The sequence below is a fragment of the Ranitomeya variabilis genome, chromosome 5 (genome assembly GCF_051348905.1).
Source record: "Ranitomeya variabilis isolate aRanVar5 chromosome 5, aRanVar5.hap1, whole genome shotgun sequence".
NCBI classification, from domain to species: Eukaryota; Metazoa; Chordata; class Amphibia; order Anura; family Dendrobatidae; genus Ranitomeya; species Ranitomeya variabilis.
Genome location: NC_135236.1, coordinates 341,110,130 through 341,130,989, shown reverse-complemented (window position 1 = coordinate 341,130,989; position 20,860 = coordinate 341,110,130). Strand labels below are relative to the sequence as shown.

The window sequence follows — 20,860 nt, the reverse complement described above, 5'->3', positions numbered from 1 at the left end:
CTTGCAAGCCTCACTTCATTACTGGCTTTTTTTATTCTAATGCTTGCCCTGCATTTCTTGAAAACAGCATTATATTCTTATTTGTGCCCCCTTCTTTCCATTTAATATAAAAAAAATAGTTACCCATTGTGCAGTGAGAATTTCATTTAGCAAAATCCCCCATCCTTCTTGGACACTTCTGTCCTTTAGAATATCCAACTAACAAATAAAGTAGCACTCTAAGAGAGTGCTACTTTATTTGTTAGTTGTATATGGAGATGTCTACTTTTAGTAACCACTTGTTCACACCTGATTTCTGTTTGGAAGTGACTGTCAGTTCTTTAGAATATCCTGTCATTAGACCTTTCCTACCTTCTTTCTGAGTCCATTAAAATCTTCCTCTCTGAAGCCGAGACTTAAAGTCTGAGTTCTCGCTAGTCTTACTCCTCTTGTAATTCAAAATTCAAGGATAGCATGATCGCTGCCTCCTGAATTCCCAGCCACCTTTACTTCCTCAACCATTTCCTCCCAGTTGGTAAGAATTAGGTCCAAGATTGCAGATTCTCTTGTTGTCTCATCTACCTTTTGAAAGCTAAAGTTGTCAGCAAGAGAAGATAACAGTTTTTGGGACCCATTACTTTTGCCTGAGAGAGATTGTAAGCAAACATTTGGATAGTTAAAATCTTCAATGATCACTATGTCATACTTTATTGAGAATAGAGACATCGGATGTAAAAATAGCTCATTCATATCTTCAGTCTGGCTAGGTGTCCTACTGTCTAGGAGGCATTTCTTCATATCTTCATACTGTCTAGGTGGCATATCTTGAGTCTGTCCAGCTGGCCTATGTATTATTGAATCCAATTCAATAAAATCAGGGCTGTACTAATTTCATAAAATGAATTTATTATTATTATTATTATTATTATTATTATTTATTGTTATAGCGCCATTTATTCCATGGCGCTTTACAAGTGAGGAGGGGTATACATAATAAAATTAAGTACAATAATCTTGAACAATACAAGTCATAACTGGTACAGTAGGAGAGAGGACCCTGCCCGCGAAGGCTCACAATCTACAAGGGATGGGTGAGAATGCAGTAACAAATTTGTTTGTTATTATTTCAGAGTACATATTTGAATTCAAAAGTGAAAAAGGTAAGGAATACCATAAAGTTGTTTTTCAATTCATTTCAAAAAATAATTTTTTACAATATTTAGCTCTAGAAATTGTTTTCATTAACAATTTAAGGCATGTTTCAATGTTGAAGAGTTTCTTATGGCAGATTGAATATGTGGTATTTCCAAGTAATTCATGGAGCAAATATAAATCTGATGCTCAAATTTCTGACAGAGTTACCTTATATGTGCCATTGGATGGTTAAGAAGATTAGATCCATTTAATGGGATTATTCTGTGTGACACTAATATCCTAGCTTTTCTTAATTATATTTTCTGCAACAGAAATCACTGCTATAGACCTTTCATTAATATATTGTTAACTCCGGACCTGAAGCTGCTTGTGGTTTTTTGTTTTCATTAATGCTTTTTAAAAAAACAAAATAGAAATAAAACAATATTCATATAGCAATTATTTTAAAATTGCCACATGAAATGTTCACTAAACATAGAACAGAATTATGCTTGCTTTTTACTATTTTTTAAATCTTTGCATAATTTTCTTGATCTTTATTTGGGCACTTATTTATGTAGTTTTATGGTTATATATTAGTATCCAATTTTATAAGTTAGTATTTTACTTATTTCATTTTTTTATTCTCAAAATTACATGTACAATGAAAAAAATTACAAGTACATGAACCACATAGAGGAAAAGTATAGCACAATGCTGCATTTTCATATAATTTTAATATTTTAATGCTATAGAAAATTTTGGAAATCTTCTATTAATCTTTTTGAGAATCAACACTAATGAATGTTTTAATGTACAAGTTAGGGTATGTTCACTCATTATAGGTTTGGCTATGGTAAATCTGCTGTAGTAATTTTTTAAAAATCTAGCTCAAATCTAATATCTATCATAGTTGAGCCTCAGATGTGCTCCCAGAGTCACCTGAACAATAAACTCATTTAATTGTTGCAAACCTTGGGGGGCCAAGCAAATTGATTTTTCTTGTGGAGTCTATGGAAAGAATGAGCATGCTCACTTTCATCTTCCTCACACATAATTAGCTTTCAAAAAGCGAGCATCTCTTACTATCTTGAGCTTCCTTTAGCTTGTATCTTGTTTCCAATACCATCACAGACAGCACCTTTAAGTAATAAGATTTATTTGTTATATCTTATTAATGTTTTACTTACAGGCTGTGAACCAGGATCTCCTTACTGTGTACAAACTGAATCAGGAGGTAAGTGTGATGAAAAATATAAAATCTCCTCTTCCACTATATTTTGACCACTTTGTGTGACTTTTCGTGGATTATGCAGCACATGTGGAGGCTATGGGGGTGTTATGCTGCACATTCGGAGACTATGGGGTGTCATGCTGCACATGGGGAAACTATGAGGGCCTCATGCAGTATATACGGAGGTTGTGGGGCTCATGTAGTATATAGGGAGGCTGTTGGGCTCATGCAGTATATAGGAAGGCTGTGGTGGCCTCATGCATTATATACAGAGGCTGTGGGGCTCATGCAGTGTATAGGGAGGCTGTGGTGTTCATGCAGTATATATGGAGGCTGTGCGGCTCATGCAGTTTATAGGAAGGCTGTGGGGCCTCATGTAATATATAGGGAAGCTGTGGGGCTCATGGTGTATATAGGGAGGCTGTATGGGTCTCATGCAGTATATTATTATTATTTATTATTATAGCACTATTTATTCCATGGCGCTTTACATGTGAGGAGGGGTGTACATAATAAAAACAAGTACAATAATCTTAAGCAATGCAAGTCACAACTGGTACAGTAGGAGAGAGGACCCTGCCTGTGAGGGCACACAATCTACAAGGGATAAGTGAGGATACAGTAGGTGAGGGTAGATCTGATCGTGCAGGGGTTTAGTGGATCGTTGCTTACTGCAGGTTGTAGGCTTGTCGGAAGAGGTAGATCTTCAGGTTCTTTTTGAAGGTTTCGATGGTAGGCGAGAGTGTGATATGTTGTGGTAGAGAGTTCCAGAGTAGGGGTGATGCGCGAGAGAAATCTTGTATGCGATTGTGGGAAGAGGAGATAAGAGGGGAGTAGAGAAGGAGATCTTGTCAGAATCAGAGGTTGCTTGCAGGTAAGTATCGGGAGACGAGGTCACAGATGTATAGAGGAGACAGGTTGTGTATAGCTTTGTATGTCATGGTTAGGGTTTTATACTGGAGTCTCTGGGCAAGGGATTGACAGTGAAGGGATTGACAGAGAGGAGAGACAGGGGAATAGCGGGGGGAAAGATACGTTAGTCGGGCAGCAGAGTTTAGAATAGATTGGAGGGGTGGGAGAGTGTTCGAGGGGAGGCCACAGAGCAGGAGATTGCAGTAGTCAAGGTGGGAGATGATGATGGCATGGACTAGGGTTTTTGCAGATTCTTGGTTTAGGAATGTACGGAACCGTGAAATATTTTTGAGTTGAAGGTGGCAGGAAGTGGAAAGGGCTTGAATATGTGGTTTGAAGGAGAGATCAGTGTCAAGGATTACCCCGAGGCAGTGAGCTTGTGGGACTAGGGAGAGTGGGAAGCCGTTTACTGTAATGGATAGGTTAATCAGGGTGGTCGTGTGAGATGGGGGAAAGATGATGAATTCTGTTTTGTTCACGTTAAGTTTTAGAAATCTAGCGGAGAAGAAGGATGAAATAGGGGACAGACATTGAGGGATTCTGGCTAGTAGGCTGGTGATATCTGGTCCAGAGAGGTAGATTTGTGTGTCATCAGCATAGAGGTGATACGGAAAGCTGTGAGATTCTATGAGCTGTCCCAGGCCGAAGGTGTAAATGGAGAAGAGCAGGGGCCCTAGTACTGAACCTTGCAGGACTGCAACAGAAAGAGGGCGAGGTGAGTAGGTGGTGTTTGAGTCAGAGACGCTGACTGTCCGGTCTGTTAGGTATGATGAGATCCAGGATAGGGACAAGTCTGTGAGGCCAATTATAGGGAATGGTCTACTGTGCCAAAGGCAGAAGACAGGTCCAGGAGGAGGACAGAGTAGTATCACTTGCTCTTGGGGGTTAATAGGTCATTGGTCGCTTTAGTTAGGGCAGTTTCAGTGGAGTGGTGTGACTGGAAGCCAGATTGTAAGTGGTCGAAGAGGGAGCAGGAAGACAGATGGGAGGACAGTTCAAGATGGATGTGCTGTTCCAGTAGTTTTGAGGCATAGGGAAGAAGTGATATAGGGTGATAGCTAGATACAGAGGATGGGTAAAGAGAGGGCTTTTTGAGGATAGGTGTGATTGAGGCATGTTTAAAGCTTGAGGGGAAAACACCAGTTGTTAGTGACATGTTGAAGAGATGGGTTAGAGTTGGGATGAAGACTGTGGCAAGGTTTGGGATGAAGTGGGATGGGATCGGGTCAAGTGCACAGGTGATTCGATCTTGAGAGCAGAGTGGAGAGTCGATCTATATGTAGGGAGGCTATGTGGGGCTCATGCAGTATATAGGGAGGATGTGTGGGGCTCATGCAGTATATATGGATGTTGTGTGGGGCTCATGCAGTATATGGGGAGGCTTTGTGGGGCTCATGCAGCATATGAGGAGGCTATGTGGGACTCATGCCGCATATGGGGGAGGCTGTGTGGGGCTTTTGCCGTATATGGGGAGGCTGTGTGGGGCTCATGCCACATATGGGGGTGGCTGTGTGGGGCTCATGCCGCATATGGGGGAGGCTTTGTGCGGCTCATGCTGTATATGGGGGAGGCAGTTTAGGGCTCTTACAGTATATAAAGGGCCGTTGGGGGTTCATACAATACATAGAAGGGGCTGTACTTGGGTTCAAAAAATATATAAGGGTATCCGCATACTTAATTCTGCTCAATATTAAGTGATACAATTAATAATAATATAATTATCAATAATATAATTATAATATATCAATATTAATATTGAGTAGAATTAATTTCAGCCTATTGGTTCGGCCTTCCACAATTGTCACGTTCTCTCATGTCATGTAATAAGCTTGGCACTCAACTTAAGTTTCTTTGATGTAACATTATTTAAGGCAATCCAGAAGTTGTACAATCCAGAAATGTTTCGGTCATACAGTGACCTTCCTCAGTGTACTAGAGATATATATATACAATTAGATATCATTGTACTGAAATATAACTTAAAACAAAATATCATGTAAAGGGAAATAAAGAATAACATATCAAATAATAATAGAGGAACTGTTGTGAACTGTATTTCTTGGCTCCCTCTTGTGATCACTAGCGGTATGACACTTGGATTGTCTTTCTCCAGGTTGGTACCCACCTGGTTCGTTAGGCCTTGGGTGTTCCTATTTAGACTTCCTGGAAACTCAGTCTAGTGCCTGGAATCGATGTAGTCAGTCTATGTCTGTTTGCTCCTGACTCCTGGTCTCCTGCTTTTTGCAAGATAAGCTAAGTCCCGCTTTCTTATTTTTGTTTATTCGCATTGCTGCTATTTTGTTCCAGCTTGATACAATGTGATTCCTGATTTTTGCTGGAAGTTCTAGGGGGCTGATATTCTCCCCCCACACCGTTAGTCGGTGCGGGGGTTCTTGTATATTCAGTGTGGATATTTTTGTAGGGTTTTTGCTGACCGCATAAGTCCTCTTCCTATTTTCGGCTATTAATTAGTGGGCCTCTCTTTGCTAAATCTAGTTCATACTTACGTTTGTCTTTTCTTCTTACCTCACCGTTATTATTTGTTGGGGGCTTGTATCATTACTTTGGGGTCCTTTCTCTTGAGGAAAGTGAGGTCTTATTTTCTCTGAAAGGGTTAGTTAGTTCTCCGGCTGGTGCGAGACGTCTAGAATCAACGTAAGTACGTTCCCTGGCTACTTTTAGTTGTTGTGCTAGGATCAGGTATACGGTCAGCCAAGTTACCACCTCCCTATGAGCTGGTTTTTGTGTTTGCGGACTTAGCTGGAACTTCTGAGATCCTCTACCACTAGGATCATAACAGTATTCCAGGCCTAAAAGTGAATATTTAATGCATTGCAGAAGCGGGATTAAAAGAAAAGAAGTTCTGAGTTTTTTGTTTTTTTTTCTTCTTCCCCTTTTTCCTCTGAGTGGCTTGAAGCTCTGCTGCAGACATGAATGTTCAGACTCTGATTACTAGTGTGGATCAGCTTGCTGCACGAGTGCAGGGCATTCAGGATTTTGTTACTAGTAGTCCTATGTCAGAGCCTAAGATACCTATTCCTGAGCTTTTCTCTGGTGATCGATTTAAATTTGGGAATTTTAGGAATAATTGTAAATTGTTTCTATCTTTGAGACCGCGTTCGTCTGGAGACTCAGCTCAGCAAGTTAAAATTGTTATCTCTTTCTTGCGTGGCGACCCTCAAGATTGGGCTTTTTCATTGGCGCCAGGAGATCCGGCATTGGCAAATATTGATGCGTTTTTTCTGGCGCTCGGATTGCTTTATGAGGAGCCCAATCTTGAAATTCAGGCAGAAAAAGCGTTGCTGGCTATCTCTCAGGGCCAGGATGAGGCTGAAGTGTATTGCCAAAAATTTCGGAAATGGTCCGTGCTTACTCAATGGAATGAGTGTGCTCTGGCCGCAAATTTCAGAAATGGCCTTTCTGAAGCCATTAAGAATGTGATGGTGGGTTTTCCCATTCCTACAAGTCTGAGTGATTCTATGGCTCTGGCCATTCAGATAGATCGGCGTTTGCGGGAGCGCAAATCTGCTAACCCTCTGGCAGTGTTGTCTGAACGGACGCCTGACTCAATGCTATGTGATAGAATTCAGACTAGAACTGAACGACAAAATCATAGACGTCAGAATGGGTTGTGCTTTTACTGTGGTGATTCTACACATGTTATCTCAGCATGCTCTAAACGCCTAACAAAGATGGTTAGTCCTGTCGCCATTGGTAATTTGCATCCTAAGTTTATTTTATCTGTAACTCTAATTTGCTCATTGTCTTCCTACCCTGTTATGGCATTTGTGGATTCAGGTGCTGCCCTGAGTCTTATGGACTTGTCGTTTGCCAGGCGCTGTGGTTTTGTCCTGGAGCCTTTAAAAAATCCTATTCCTCTTAGAGGAATTGATGCTACGCCATTGGCGGAGAATAAACCGCAGTATTGGACACAAGTGACCATGTGCATGACTCCTGAACATCGGGAGGTGATTCGTTTTCTTCTTCTGCATAAAATGCATGATTTGGTCGTTTTAGGTCTGCCATGGTTACAGACCCATAATCCAGTTTTGGATTGGAAGGCAATGTCTTTGTCAAGTTGGGGTTGTCAGGGAATTCATTGCGATTCCCCGTCGGTGTCTATCGCTTCTTCTACTCCTTCTGAAGTTCCGGAGTATTTGTTGGACTATCAGGATGTATTCAGTGAGTCCAGGTCCAGTGCCCTTCCTCCTCATAGGGACTGTGACTGCGCTATAGATTTGATTCCTGGTAGTAAATTTCCTAAGGGACGATTATTTAATCTATCTGTACCTGAGCATGCCGCAATGCGTTCTTATATAAAGGAGTCTTTGGAGAAAGGACATATTCGTCCATCCTCTTCCCCTCTTGGTGCGGGATTCTTTTTTGTAGCCAAGAAAGACGGGTCTTTGAGACCTTGTATAGACTATCGGCTTCTAAATAAAATCACGGTCAAATTTCAGTATCCTTTGCCACTATTGTCGGACTTGTTTGCTCGGATTAAGGGTGCCAAGTGGTTCACCAAGATAGATCTTCGTGGTGCGTACAACCTTGTGCGCATTAAGCAGGGAGATGAATGGAAAACTGCGTTCAATACGCCCGAAGGTCATTTTGAGTACTTGGTGATGCCTTTTGGGCTCTCTAATGCTCCTTCAGTGTTTCAGTCCTTTATGCATGACATCTTCCGGAAGTATCTAGATAAATTTATGATTGTTTATCTGGATGATATTCTGTTTTTTTCTGATGATTGGGATTCTCATGTAAAGCAGGTCAGGATGGTGTTTCAGGTTTTGCGTGACAATGCTTTGTTTGTGAAGGGCTCAAAGTGTCTCTTTGGAGTGCAGAAAGTTTCCTTTCTGGGTTTCATTTTCTCCCCTTCTACAGTGGAGATGGACCCAGTCAAGGTCCGAGCTATTCATGATTGGACTCAACCCACGTCTGTTAAGAGTCTACAGAAGTTCTTGGGTTTTGCTAATTTCTACCGTCGTTTTATTGCTAATTTCTCTAGCGTTGTTAAACCTTTGACGGATATGACCAAGAAAGGTTCGGATGTGGCTAATTGGGCTCCGGCAGCCGTGGAGGCTTTCCGGGAGCTGAAGCGCCGGTTTACTTCGGCACCTGTTTTGTGCCAGCCTGATGTCTCACTTCCCTTTCAGGTTGAAGTAGATGCTTCTGAGATTGGTGCAGGGGCTGTTTTGTCGCAGAAAGGCTCTGGTTGCTCTGTGATGAGATCTTGTGCTTTTTATTCTAGGAAATTTTCGCCTGCGGAGCGGAACTATGATGTTGGTAATTGGGAGTTGTTGGCCATGAAGAGGGCATTTGAGGAGTGGCGTCATTGGCTCGAGGGAGCTAAGCATCATGTGGTGGTCTTGACTGATCACAAAAATTTGATGTATCTCGAGTCTGCTAAGCGCCTGAATCCTAGACAGGCTCGTTGGTCGTTGTTTTTCTCCCGTTTTGACTTTGTGGTCTCGTACCTGCCTGGTTCGAAGAATGTGAAGGCTGATGCTCTTTCTAGGAGTTTTGTGCCTGACTCTCCGGGAGTCTCAGAGCCAGCTGGTATTCTTAAAGAGGGAGTAATCTTGTCGGCCATTTCTCCTGATTTGCGACGTGTGTTGCAGAGATTTCAGGCTGGTAGACCTGACCCTTGCCCACCTGATAGACTGTTTGTTCCTGATAAATGGACCAGCAGAGTTATCTCCAAGGTTCATTCCTCAGTGTTGGCAGGGCATCCTGGGATTTTTGGTACCAGAGATTTGGTAGCTAGGTCCTTTTGGTGGCCTTCCTTGTCACGGGATGTGCGTTCTTTTGTGCAGTCCTGTGGGATTTGTGCTCGGGCTAAGCCTTGCTGTTCTCGTGCCAGTGGGTTGCTTTTGCCCTTGCCCATCCCGAAGAGGCCCTGGACGCACATTTCCATGGATTTCATTTCAAATCTTCCGGTGTCGCAGGGAATGTCTGTCATCTGGGTGGTGTGTGATCGCTTTTCCAAGATGGTCCATTTGGTGCCCTTGCCTAAGTTGCCTTCCTCTTCCGATCTGGTTCCTTTGTTCTTTCAGAATGTGGTTCGTTTGCATGGAATTTCTGAGAATATCGTGTCTGACAGAGGATCCCAGTTTGTGTCCAGGTTCTGGCGATCTTTTTGTGCTAAAATGGGCATTGATTTGTCGTTTTCGTCTGCCTTTCATCCTCAGACTAATGGCCAAATGGAGCGAACCAATCAGACGCTGGAGGTTTATTTGAGATGTTTTGTTTCTGCGGATCAGGATGATTGGGTGACCTTCTTGCCATTGGCTGAGTTTGCCATCAATAATCGGGCTAGTTCCGCTACTTTGGTTTCGCCATTTTTCTGCAACTCTGGTTTTCATCCTCGTTTCTCCTCGGGTCATGTTGAATCTTCTGACTGTCCTGGGGTAGATTCTGTGATGGATAGGTTGCAGCGGATTTGGAATCATGTGGTGGACAACTTGAAATTGTCACAGGAGAAGGCTCAGCGTTTTGCCAACCGCTGCCGCGGTGTGGGTCCCCGACTTCGTGTTGGGGATTTGGTTTGGTTGTCTTCTCAGTATATCCCTCTGAAGGTTTCCTCTCCTAAGTTTAAGCCTCGCTTTATTGGTCCGTATAAAATTTTGGAAGTCCTTAATCCAGTGTCTTTTCGTTTGGATCTTCCGGTGTCGTTTGCCATTCACAATGTGTTCCATAGGTCTTTGTTGCGGCGGTACGTTGTGCCTGTGGTTCCTGCTGTTGACCCTCCTGCTCCGGTCTTGGTTGAGGGCGAGTTGGAGTACGTGGTGGAGAAGATCTTGGATTCTCGTCTCTCTAGACGGAGGCTTCAGTATCTGGTCAAATGGAAGGGCTATGGTCAGGAGGATAATTCCTGGGTGGTCGCCTCGGATGTTCATGCGGCCGATTTGGTTCGTGCCTGCTCATCCTGATCACCCTGGTGGTCTTGGTGAGGGTTCGGTGACCCCTCCTTAAAGGGGGGGTACTGTTGTGAACTGTATTTCTTGGCTCCCTCTTGTGATCACTAGCGGTATGACACTTGGATTGTCTTTCTCCAGGTTGGTACCCACCTGGTTCGTTAGGCCTTGGGTGTTCCTATTTAGACTTCCTGGAAACTCAGTCTAGTGCCTGGAATCGATGTAGTCAGTCTATGTCTGTTTGCTCCTGACTCCTGGTCTCCTGCTTTTTGCAAGATAAGCTAAGTCCCGCTTTCTTATTTTTGTTTATTCGCATTGCTGCTATTTTGTTCCAGCTTGATACAATGTGATACAATCCTGATTTTTGCTGGAAGCTCTAGGGGGCTGATATTCTCCCCCCACACCGTTAGTCGGTGCGGGGGTTCTTGTATATTCAGCGTGGATATTTTTGTAGGGTTTTTGCTGACCGCATAAGTCCTCTTCCTATTTTCTGCTATTAATTAGTGGGCCTCTCTTTGCTAAATCTAGTTCATACTTACGTTTGTCTTTTCTTCTTACCTCACCGTTATTATTTGTTGGGGGCTTGTATCATTACTTTGGGGTCCTTTCTCTTGAGGCAAGTGAGGTCTTATTTTCTCTGAAAGGGTTAGTTAGTTCTCCGGCTGGTGCGAGACGTCTAGAATCAACGTAGGTACGTTCCCCGGCTACTTTTAGTTGTTGTGCTAGGATCAGGTATACGGTCAGCCAAGTTACCACCTCCCTATGAGCTGGTTTTTGTGTTTGCGGACTTAGCTGGAACTTCTGAGATCCTCTACCACTAGGATCATAACAAGGAACCATCCGTATATGATGGTTAAACTAGTATCAATAATAGCATGGGGAAAAAAGGCATATAGAGATAGAGGATCATATGAATAGGAAGCCTCCCCGACTGCTTGAAAGAATTAGGTCTGCTGTTGTTATTTGATGCAATTGGCCTATATGAGTTTAATAGTCCTGAAAGAGAGGATGTGCCTTATAAAGGTATCCAATATTAGGAAGGGGAAAAAAATGTGGGATAAATTCACCCACCTATTCTTTTTTGAAGGAAAGGTAACCAAAGACTGGTGCTGCTATATTTTATAGAGAATCATTGAGTTGTTATATTATACTAGACTGTGGCCCAATTCTAACGCATCGGGTATTCTAGAATATGCATGTCCCCGTAGTATATGGACAATGATGATTCCAGAATTCGCAGACTGTGCCCGTCGCTGATTGGTCGAGGCAACCTTTATGACATCATTGTCGCCATGGCAACCATTATGACATCTACGTCGATACTGTGCCCGTCGCTGATTGGTCGAGGCGAATTCGCGACAGACTGCGCCCGTCGCTGATTGGTCGAGGCCTGGCGGCCTCGACCAATCAGAGACACGGGATTTCCAGGACAGACAGACAGACAGAAAAACCCTTAGACAATTATATATATAGATAATGAGGCTTCATTATAAATAAATATGAAATATAAATTAAATAACCCACCTATTATTTGTAGGGCTATGTGCCTGTAGTATGGCGGGTGGATCCGGTATCCATCGGTTATCCTGATTGCACAGTCTAGTACAAAGACCATTCTGGTTAGTAGGCAAATGTATATGAGGTAGTTCAGATTGTTGCTTACCAGTGGTGAGTCTGACAGTGGTGATTCTGTCCTCTATGGAACGGAGTGCCCGCTGTGGGTAGTGATGGCTCGGGATAGAGCTTTTATACAGCTGGTGTTTAGGCTGAGGGGGGGAATTCTCGAAGCGTGCACGGCAGAAGTGACACGGACGGAAATGACGTGGTCTGCGTTCCATCGGCAGGAAGTGCTCCTAGTATGCTTTCCACTGTCCTTCTAGTGTGCGTTCCAAAACTCGGGGACTTGCGTTCCACTGTCCTAGTTGCCCGATAGTGTGCGCTCCAAATCTAGGAAACGCATTTCACCATGAACTATACATAATATGCTTTATTACGTCTTGTGTACTATGTGCTGAACATTAAGAAAAGTTGCGGGTTGTTAGAAAGTGGAATGAATGGTAGCTTGTGGCCAATGGTTTTGCAGTTGGATAGGGAGAGAGATCTGTAGTAGAGGCCAATGAGACATTTGCAAGTAGATTTTCAATATAATCGGCTCTGTAAAGAGGAACATGAGAATTAGTAATGCAGCATAAATAAATAGGTATGTCATAATATAAAATCTGACAACTCAATCATATATTCATCAACTGCAATAAAATGGAAAGACAAATTCAGGTAATTCCGAAAGGAATTTTAAGTAAAGGATAGCAGGTCATATTCCCTATTCAGACCTTTGGGGCTAAGGGTTTGCAGTTCGTGTGTCCAGAATGCTTCCCTCTGTTTAAGCATAAGTACCCTAGCACCCCCTTGTGAAAGTGGGCATAAGGAGTTGGGAGATACTGTGACCTGCTTAATTAAAATGGGCAGGTAAAGGCAAGAGGAGATTTTTGCAGCGAATGGTGGATTTATGTTTAGAAATCCTGTCTTTGATAGGTTGAGTTGTTTCACCTATATACACTAGGCCACATGGACACTTAATAACGTAAATGACGTAAGATGTATCACATGTTGTAAAATCCCTGATGTCATATTTTTTCCCGAGTGACGATGGTAAAAGATATTGCCCCTCAATACATTATTGCATTGATGGCATTGTAGGCAGGGAATGGTACCAGTCTTCGGAGTTTGCAAAAACCGTTGGGTAAGTTTGGGTCTGGATCCACCTATATCAGCTCTAACTAAAATCCTTGATATTAGAGGACCTCTTAAAACAGGAAAAAATTGAAGAGATTGAAAGAAATGCACTCCAAATTTACAGAAAATGGATATCCTACTAACTTACTCAATGAATCTATGCACCCAGAGATAATCACACACCCTGAAACAGAGAGTCTTATTCCTTTTGTCCATACTTTTCATCCTTATGCCCACTTTCACAAGGGGGTGATAGGGTTCGTATGGCTAAACAGAGGGAAACATTCTGGATACACGAACTGCAAACCCTTAGCCCCAAAGCTCTGAATAGGGAATATGACCTGCTATCCTTTACTTAAACTCTAATATTCCTTTCCGAATTACCTGAATTTGTCTTTCCATTTTATTGCAGTTGTTGAATATATGATTGAGTTGTCAGATTTTATATTATGACATACCTATTTGTTTGTGCTGCATTACTAATTATGATGTGCCTTTTTACAGAGTCGATTATATTGAAAATATACTTGCAAATGTCTCCTTGGTCCCTACTATAGATCTCTCTCCCTATCTGACTGCAAAACCATTGGCCACAAGCTATCATTCATTCCACTTTCTAACAACCTGCTACTTATCTTAATGTTCAGCGCATAATACACAAGACGTAATAAAGTATATTATGTATACTTCATGGTGAAACGCAAATTTCCTAGATTTGGAGCGCACACTATCGGGCAACTAGGACAGTGGAATGTAAGTCCCTGAGTTTTGGAATGCAAACTGGAAGGACAGTGGAACGCATACTAGGCCCACTTCCTGCCGATGGAGTGCAGACCACTTCATTTCCCTCCGCGTCACTTCCGCTGTGCATGCTTCGAGAATTCCCGCCCTCAGCCTAAAACACCAGCTTAATCCGAAACACGCGTCGGGGTGCTCTGTACTTGGAGGGACGGACATTATCAGGTATAAATATCATGAATTATTTTCTTCATTTATGCTTAGCACAACTTTGGCCCATTACAGTCGCTTTTCCCTTTATTGTCTTTTATTATATTTTCCTCATTTACCCAGCCCGTAGCACAAGTTTACACGCCCCTTATGCTCGGTTACATATTGCACTATTTTCACTCCCATCATATAAGTTATATTCCTTCACATATTGTCCTTGGTACTTTACACGTATAATGTAAGGCAGTATATACCGCTCATACACATAGATATATTTTCCCTTTCCATCGTTAGTTAGTTACCAGCCTAAGTTTGTTTTATCACCCTTATTTATTTTTGTTTACATTAGCATATTGCCCCCCTTTTTTCCATCACCTCCACACATTGTTTGGCATTGTACACCCTTTTGTGTTTTTATAATATTGCACATTTGCAATACACATGGCTGTGTACTTATGAGATATAGCTATATACAACTATATGTATACATATATATATATATATATATTTATATTTTATTTTTGTGGGTATACTGTACTCACTTCCAAGTTTATAGACTGTTGGCACTATACACTTTTGTACATTTTTGTCTCTTTGCATATTTGCAAATTTGCGTTTTTCCACATGACTGTGTACCTATGAGATGTAGTTATATATAGTGTGAGGCTGTGGCCTCTGATGCAGCTAGGGGGCGCTGTTTGTTCTCCCCAGAATGTGCATGCAGACGGATGAAGTCCATAGGTGTGCATGAGAGTCATGGATTTCCGGTCCGGGTTTTCCATGTGGCTAAAGGCCACAGGTTTGTGTGTGTTTAAAAACCCTGCAGTAGTGGGTATGGGTGTGTCATGCCGTGCAGGCCATGTCAGGTGTCTGGCCAGGTCAGGCCAGGTGTGTGAGGTGCACATCAGTGTCAGACTGGTGTGTGCTGGTCTGCAGAGTGCATGGAGGCCAGCAGAGCCAGCACCCAGGGCAGCTGAATAGCCTGGCACCCGCAGCGTACACAAAGATGCATATCGTCCATAGTACTGGTCTCGGATGTGGACAGTCCTGTGCCCGGAGGTGGACAGTCCTGTGCCCGGAGGTGGATGTCCTGTGCCCGTAGGAGTCGGATGTGGACAGTCCTGTGCCCGGAGGTGGATGTTCTGTGCCCGGAGGTGGATGTCCTGTGCCCGAAAGAGGACTAGCATGTGCAACGATTGCAAACAGGTGGATATGGTGCCCGGCTGCTGCCCGGGGGATATCCTGAATTGTGTACGACTGTGTGAGTTAAGAGTCTGTAAGAGACTGTGATACAGCGATGCAGGACACCCACGAGAACTAGTCAGAGGAGGGCTGGCATGAGTAGTGTCTGCAACATATGAGGCTGTGTGTATGGAGACCTATAGAGACTGAGATGGCGTGCAGTCGCCCAGGGAAACTGGACAAGGGAAGTCTGGCCTGTTTAGGGACCGCAAATCTAAAGCCATGTGAAATGTATTGCATTGAACTGGTGTAAACTGATCACTGAAGTTATATGCATTTATGAGTACGAGGCTGCACTCCAGAGGATAAAGAGTGCAGTGCGCTGAGTGTGTACAGTGACTTGTTACCGGCGTGCGGTCACCCAGGGAAACTGGACAGTGGGAAGTTCGGCCTGTGTATTGACTGCGTCATATAGCCATGCATTATTAATGGACTGTATGAAGAAGCCGTTTACTATATTGACTGTGTGAAGTAACACAATAAAAGAGACTTTTGTGTTTGAATTTGTGGGTCACTGCTTCTTCACTGCGTACGAAGCTACTGCAGCTTTACAATAGCTACATATATGTATAAATATTCATTTTTCTGTGGGTATATTGTGCTGCTTATTCTGAGTCTTACACAAGTTGGTATATACCATTGTCCGTCCTGATAATTCTTTTATATATTTTTAACTACACAAGTACAGGCACATGTTGTAGTGCCAGCCGCCAAAAACTAAATAAAGGCTATTTTATCCTTATATATATTTCTTTGGCTTTATTTCTATATAATATATTATTTACATCATTATTTGTTTCCTATCCCGGTTCCTTTGCTGTTTATCTTACATATTTTTGGGGGGTATTTGTCGTAGTCAAAGCCCCTTCCATTTTGCTATCTATGTGTAATTAGAAGTACCTCTGCTCCAACTCTCTGAAAAGACAATTTCCTATCTTAATTATTTGTCCAATCTATAACTCTTTGTCCACGCACAATTGACACTGCTTTTTCACTGCATCGCCCTTTGTCCTAAAAAGAGAAAAAAAGCCAGGTCCTGGCACTCACATGTTGGATAATTGCATTTTTATTTCAATGAAGGCTTTTTTGAATAGGGATGACCTGGGATGGGTTGAAACAGATAATTGGATTTGTGCATTGAAATAAAAAAGCAATTATCAAACACGTGAGTGCCTGGACCTGGTTTTCTTTACTCTGCATTGACTTTCCATGAGCACCACTATTAGCTACAAGGAGTGCTGACCTATCTTCCTTCTACTTTGTCCTAAAAGGGACTGCCTGCATTTTATTTAGGATGGTTCACTTCATAACTATACAGAAATTCCTAGTTCCTATTGTGCATTGTTCAGTCTATCAAGCTTCAGGGACTGTCCATAGCAATACTGAACAAAAGCATTTTCATGGGTCCGGAAATTAGTAACCTCATGAAGTACAACATGTGAAAAACAAAAATGAAACCTGTTGAGCAAAGGGCTTGGCATTCTTTTAAAGAAGTTGTGAAGAAATTTTTAGGTAACAGCAAAGATACAAAAATTAAGTCCATCATGGAGAACATGCTGAAAAGTTTTAAAGCCTTGGGTTTTCTGATGAAGGTACATTTTTTAAATTCCCATTTGGACTACTTTTCATACAACACTGTTAGCGAAGAGCAAGGTGAAAGATTTCAACAGGATAGCAAGGAGATGGAATGACTATACCAGACAGAACGTGAACATGATGGGCGACTACTAGTGATGACTGATGAGCGAACGTGCTCGCCACTACTCATTACTCACCCGAGTATCATGGTGCTCGGTGTACTCGGCGAGCTCCGAGCATTTCCGGGATTATTCGTCAGGAGCTCTGGTCTCCGCCCTGCAATTTTGGCGTCAATGAACATGCAGGGATTGTCTGACATGCACTGCAATACCGCAGCCATCTTTGTTGTGGTATTACAATGATTGGCTGGCCACACAGCGTCATCAGGTCTATAAGAGACCTGACACCGCCCTGCTCCGGACTCAGCTAGTGGAGGGAGAGCTGTTGCTGAGATAAGGCCAGATTTGTTCTTTTATTAGTTAGTGTGGGTCTACCATCACAGAATCCACGAATCCTGATAAACCAACAGTCCTTCTTATGGCTAATTCGGGAGTATATAGTTTGCAGTGCTAGGTAGGCAGGGGAGTCTATGTGCGCATATCCACATCAGTGCAAGGCATGCAGGCACTGTATGTGACTATATAGATCTCACTCCATGTATCAAGAGGGTCCATCACTATCTGCTGCTGCCTATTTTATATACACCTAGCTGCAGGTATCTGTGGCTAGGATTCTTTTTTTTTGTTTTGACACCTGAATCCTGCTAATTTTATTGCAAAGCAATCCAGAGCCCCCTTTTTTTCTACATTTATCTGCTCAGTCACACTGCAGACTACAGCCAGGTCATTTTAATACAACAGTGTGAAAATCTAGCAATTTAAAACTGCTTTTTTTGTCCCAGGCATCAGATCTGAGTGTGCAGAAAATTCTGGCCTTTTTTTTATAATGCAGTATTTTTTGCAGTATCTTACATTTTTGGACACCATTTTGCTGACCAAAAAATCTTTATCTGTTTTGTACGCCACACGCAAATATTTAACAATTTTCATGCTACAACTTTTTTTTGTGTCATAGCCTACTTATTGACACAATTTTGGTGGGCCCCAAAAAATCCAGGCCACATATTTAACAGTGTTCTATCTCCATCAGACTCCAGATCTATCTGTGCACTACAAATAATTGCTTTTCAGGCCTACATTCCACTTTTTTGGCTGTCCACTACCCTAGATCCATACAGTATTTTGGAGTAAAAAAAATTGAAAAACTCCAGGCCACATACTGAAGAGTGTGATATCTCCGTCAGACTCCTAGTCTATCTGTGCTCTCCAAATAGTTGCTTTTCAGGCGTACATTCCACTTTTTGGGCTGTCTCCTACCCTAGGTCTATACACTATTTTGGGGTAAAAAATTAAAAAATACAGGCCACATATTGAACAGTCTGTTATCTCCGGCAGACTCCTGGTCTATCTGCGCTCTCCAAATAGTTGCTTTTCAGGCCTACATTACACTTTTTGGGCTGTCTGCTACCCTAGGTCTATACACTATTTTGGGGTAAAAAATACAGGCCACGTATTGAACAGTCTGTTATCTCCATCAGACTCCTGGACTATCTGTGCTCTGCAAATAGTTGCTATTCAGGCCTACATTCCTCTTTTTTGGCTGCCTTGTACCCAAGGTCTATACATTATTTTGAGTTAAAAACTAAAAAAATACAGGTCACGTATTGAACAGTCTGGTATGGCTGTCAGACGCCTGATCTATTTGTGGCCTACAAATTGTGGCAATTCAGGCCTACATTCCACTGTATTTGCTGTTTCTTACCCTAGTTCTGTACGCTATTTTTGGGTTTAAAATAAAAAAATACAGGCCACATATTGAAGAGTGTGATATCTCCGTCAGACTCCTTGTCTACCTGTGTGCTACAAATAGTTGCGTTTCTGGCTTACATTCCACTTTTTTGGCTGTCCACTGCCCTAGGTCTATACACTATTTTGGGGTAAAAAAAAAAAAATTCCAGGCCACATATTGAATAGTGTGATATCACCGTCAGACTCCTGGTCTATCTGTGCTCTAAAAATAGTTGCTTTTCAGGCCTACATTCTACTTTTTTTGCTGTCTGCTACTCTAGGTCTAGTATACACTATTTTATGGTAAAAAATAAAAAAATATCGGCCACATATTGAACAGTCTGGTATCTCTGTGACATGCCTCATCTATCAGTGGGCTACAAAGTGTGCTTTTGAGGCTTTCATTCTCATCTTTTTGCTGTGTGTTACATTAGGTCAAAACACTGTTTTGGGGTATAAAATTTAAAAATACAGGCCACATATTGAACAGTCTGGTATCACTGTCAGGCGGCTGAGATATTTGTGGCTTACAAATTGCTGCATTTCAGGCCTACATTCCACTGTATTTGCTGTCTGTTACCCTAGTTCTGTACACTATTTAGGGGTGCAAATTTTAAAAATACAGGGCACATATTGAAATGTCTGGTATCTCACTCAAACACCAGATGTATCTGTGGCCTACAAATTGTGTCTTTTCAGAGCTACATTCCACTGTATTTGCTGTCTGTGACCCTATTTCTGTACACTTTTTTGGGGGACAAAATAAAAACACAGGCCACATATTTTACAGTGTGGTATCTTGGTAAAAATACTTCTGTTTCAAGTTGTTATGGCTGCTTCAGGACTGTGTCTTAAATGCACCATCTACTACCACCATCATCTTCTGCCAAGAGGCAGTCACTGCGCAGATGCTTGGGCAGTGTTGTATTCTGTCTCTGGATTACGAAGGTGAAATCTTCTAGATTAAATCGTGACTGGAAGAGCCAGATCAAGAGCATGTGGAAGAGCACGGGGCCAGGACTCGCAACTACTTAAGCCATGTGTTCCTGGGCCGGATTCTGACAATCCATCACCTACTAATTCTGAACTTGTTGGATAAGGATGTAAAAAAGGAGCCCCTGCAGTCTCTAGAACAGAAGCTAGAGATTTTGACATTTTGGCTGTATTTCAAGAGGTGTCAATTGGAAAGCGTTGTGGTCGTAGATGTGGCTTCTACTATATGGGTGTTTCCACTGGACAATCCATCCAACATGTTATTGAATCAAAATCTTTTTTTTTTCGCAACTATGTTCAGCTGTGCACAAACTACACTATGTCAAATTGGTAGATAGACCCTGGTGGGTCTTGTCACAGTGTCATGTTGACTACAGTCCACAGATTTTATGTAGATCAGTAATCTCACTTCTACTTTACCAGCATGATGAATTAATAGGAAAAGCATGTGGTATTGATGGAGCTGTTGTTTTCTTGCCAAAGAAACAAAATAAGATCAATAAGGTGGTTAGCCACACAAGCAATGGAGAAATAGGAAAGATGACAATTACTTTCACATTTCAGTTAACACACACTTCACCAACTTGCTTTCAGTTTTGCAACATTATATTCTGAAGCCTTGAAGAAAAAGATCAATATGTTGCGAAGCAAATAGGTATGAAAAGTTATCACCCAAATGATGTTACAGAAGTCAGAACATACACAACCTATCTGTGCGGAAATGATTTACCACCAAAATTTTGAAGTATGAGACTAGTTTCATCTTATGGATTGATATGAGCCACAAAGTCCTTCAAAATGAAACTGTTCTGAATGTAATGTACAATTTGCTCTTGAAAATTAGAACATGCCTTCTATGATGCTTGCATTAAAGAACTGATTGGCCAGATATGTATGGACTCAGGATGACTGGACTGCGGGTACCTGTGCTGCGCCAGGTCCGGAAATGTCAAGTCTGCGTCCCCTGTTTCCCAGGGGAAGAAATAGGGGAACGGACAGGCCCTATTACCCAAGAAGAGGGGGCATGTTTAGACAGGGAACCTGGCTGGAAGCTGAGGGAAAAAGCACGTAAAACAGGAGTGTGTCCCCAGCTTGCCGGCGCTGCGATGAACTGCAGCAGACAGACCAGGTGACCTAGAGGCAGGGGGGCCAGCTTAAGAGAAAGCAGGCACGACAGCAGAGATTTTTGGTGTGGATAAGCATCACATAGGAGGCTGAGCAGTGTGCTCCGTGTTTAGAGCACTGGCGCCACAAAGGGCTTATCCCAATGGCTCCCACCACTAAAAGTGGTACTGCCAGAGAGCAAGGCGCCGTGTGCCCAGTGACCGCCAGAGAGTAAGGTGCCG

General features: G+C 42.4%; 1 protein-coding gene across 1 annotated transcript in view; it reads left to right on the top strand.

The window, feature by feature from the left end:
* The window catches only part of MUC19 (mucin 19, oligomeric), a 763,086-nt gene that overhangs the window by 504,803 nt on the left and 237,423 nt on the right, over positions 1-20,860 (top strand). The window contains exons 44-45 of the mRNA XM_077264813.1: positions 1,110-1,139; positions 2,306-2,350. Of these exons, the coding sequence (XP_077120928.1) occupies positions 1,110-1,139; positions 2,306-2,350 (75 nt within the window). The remainder of the gene's footprint in view (positions 1-1,109; positions 1,140-2,305; positions 2,351-20,860) is intronic.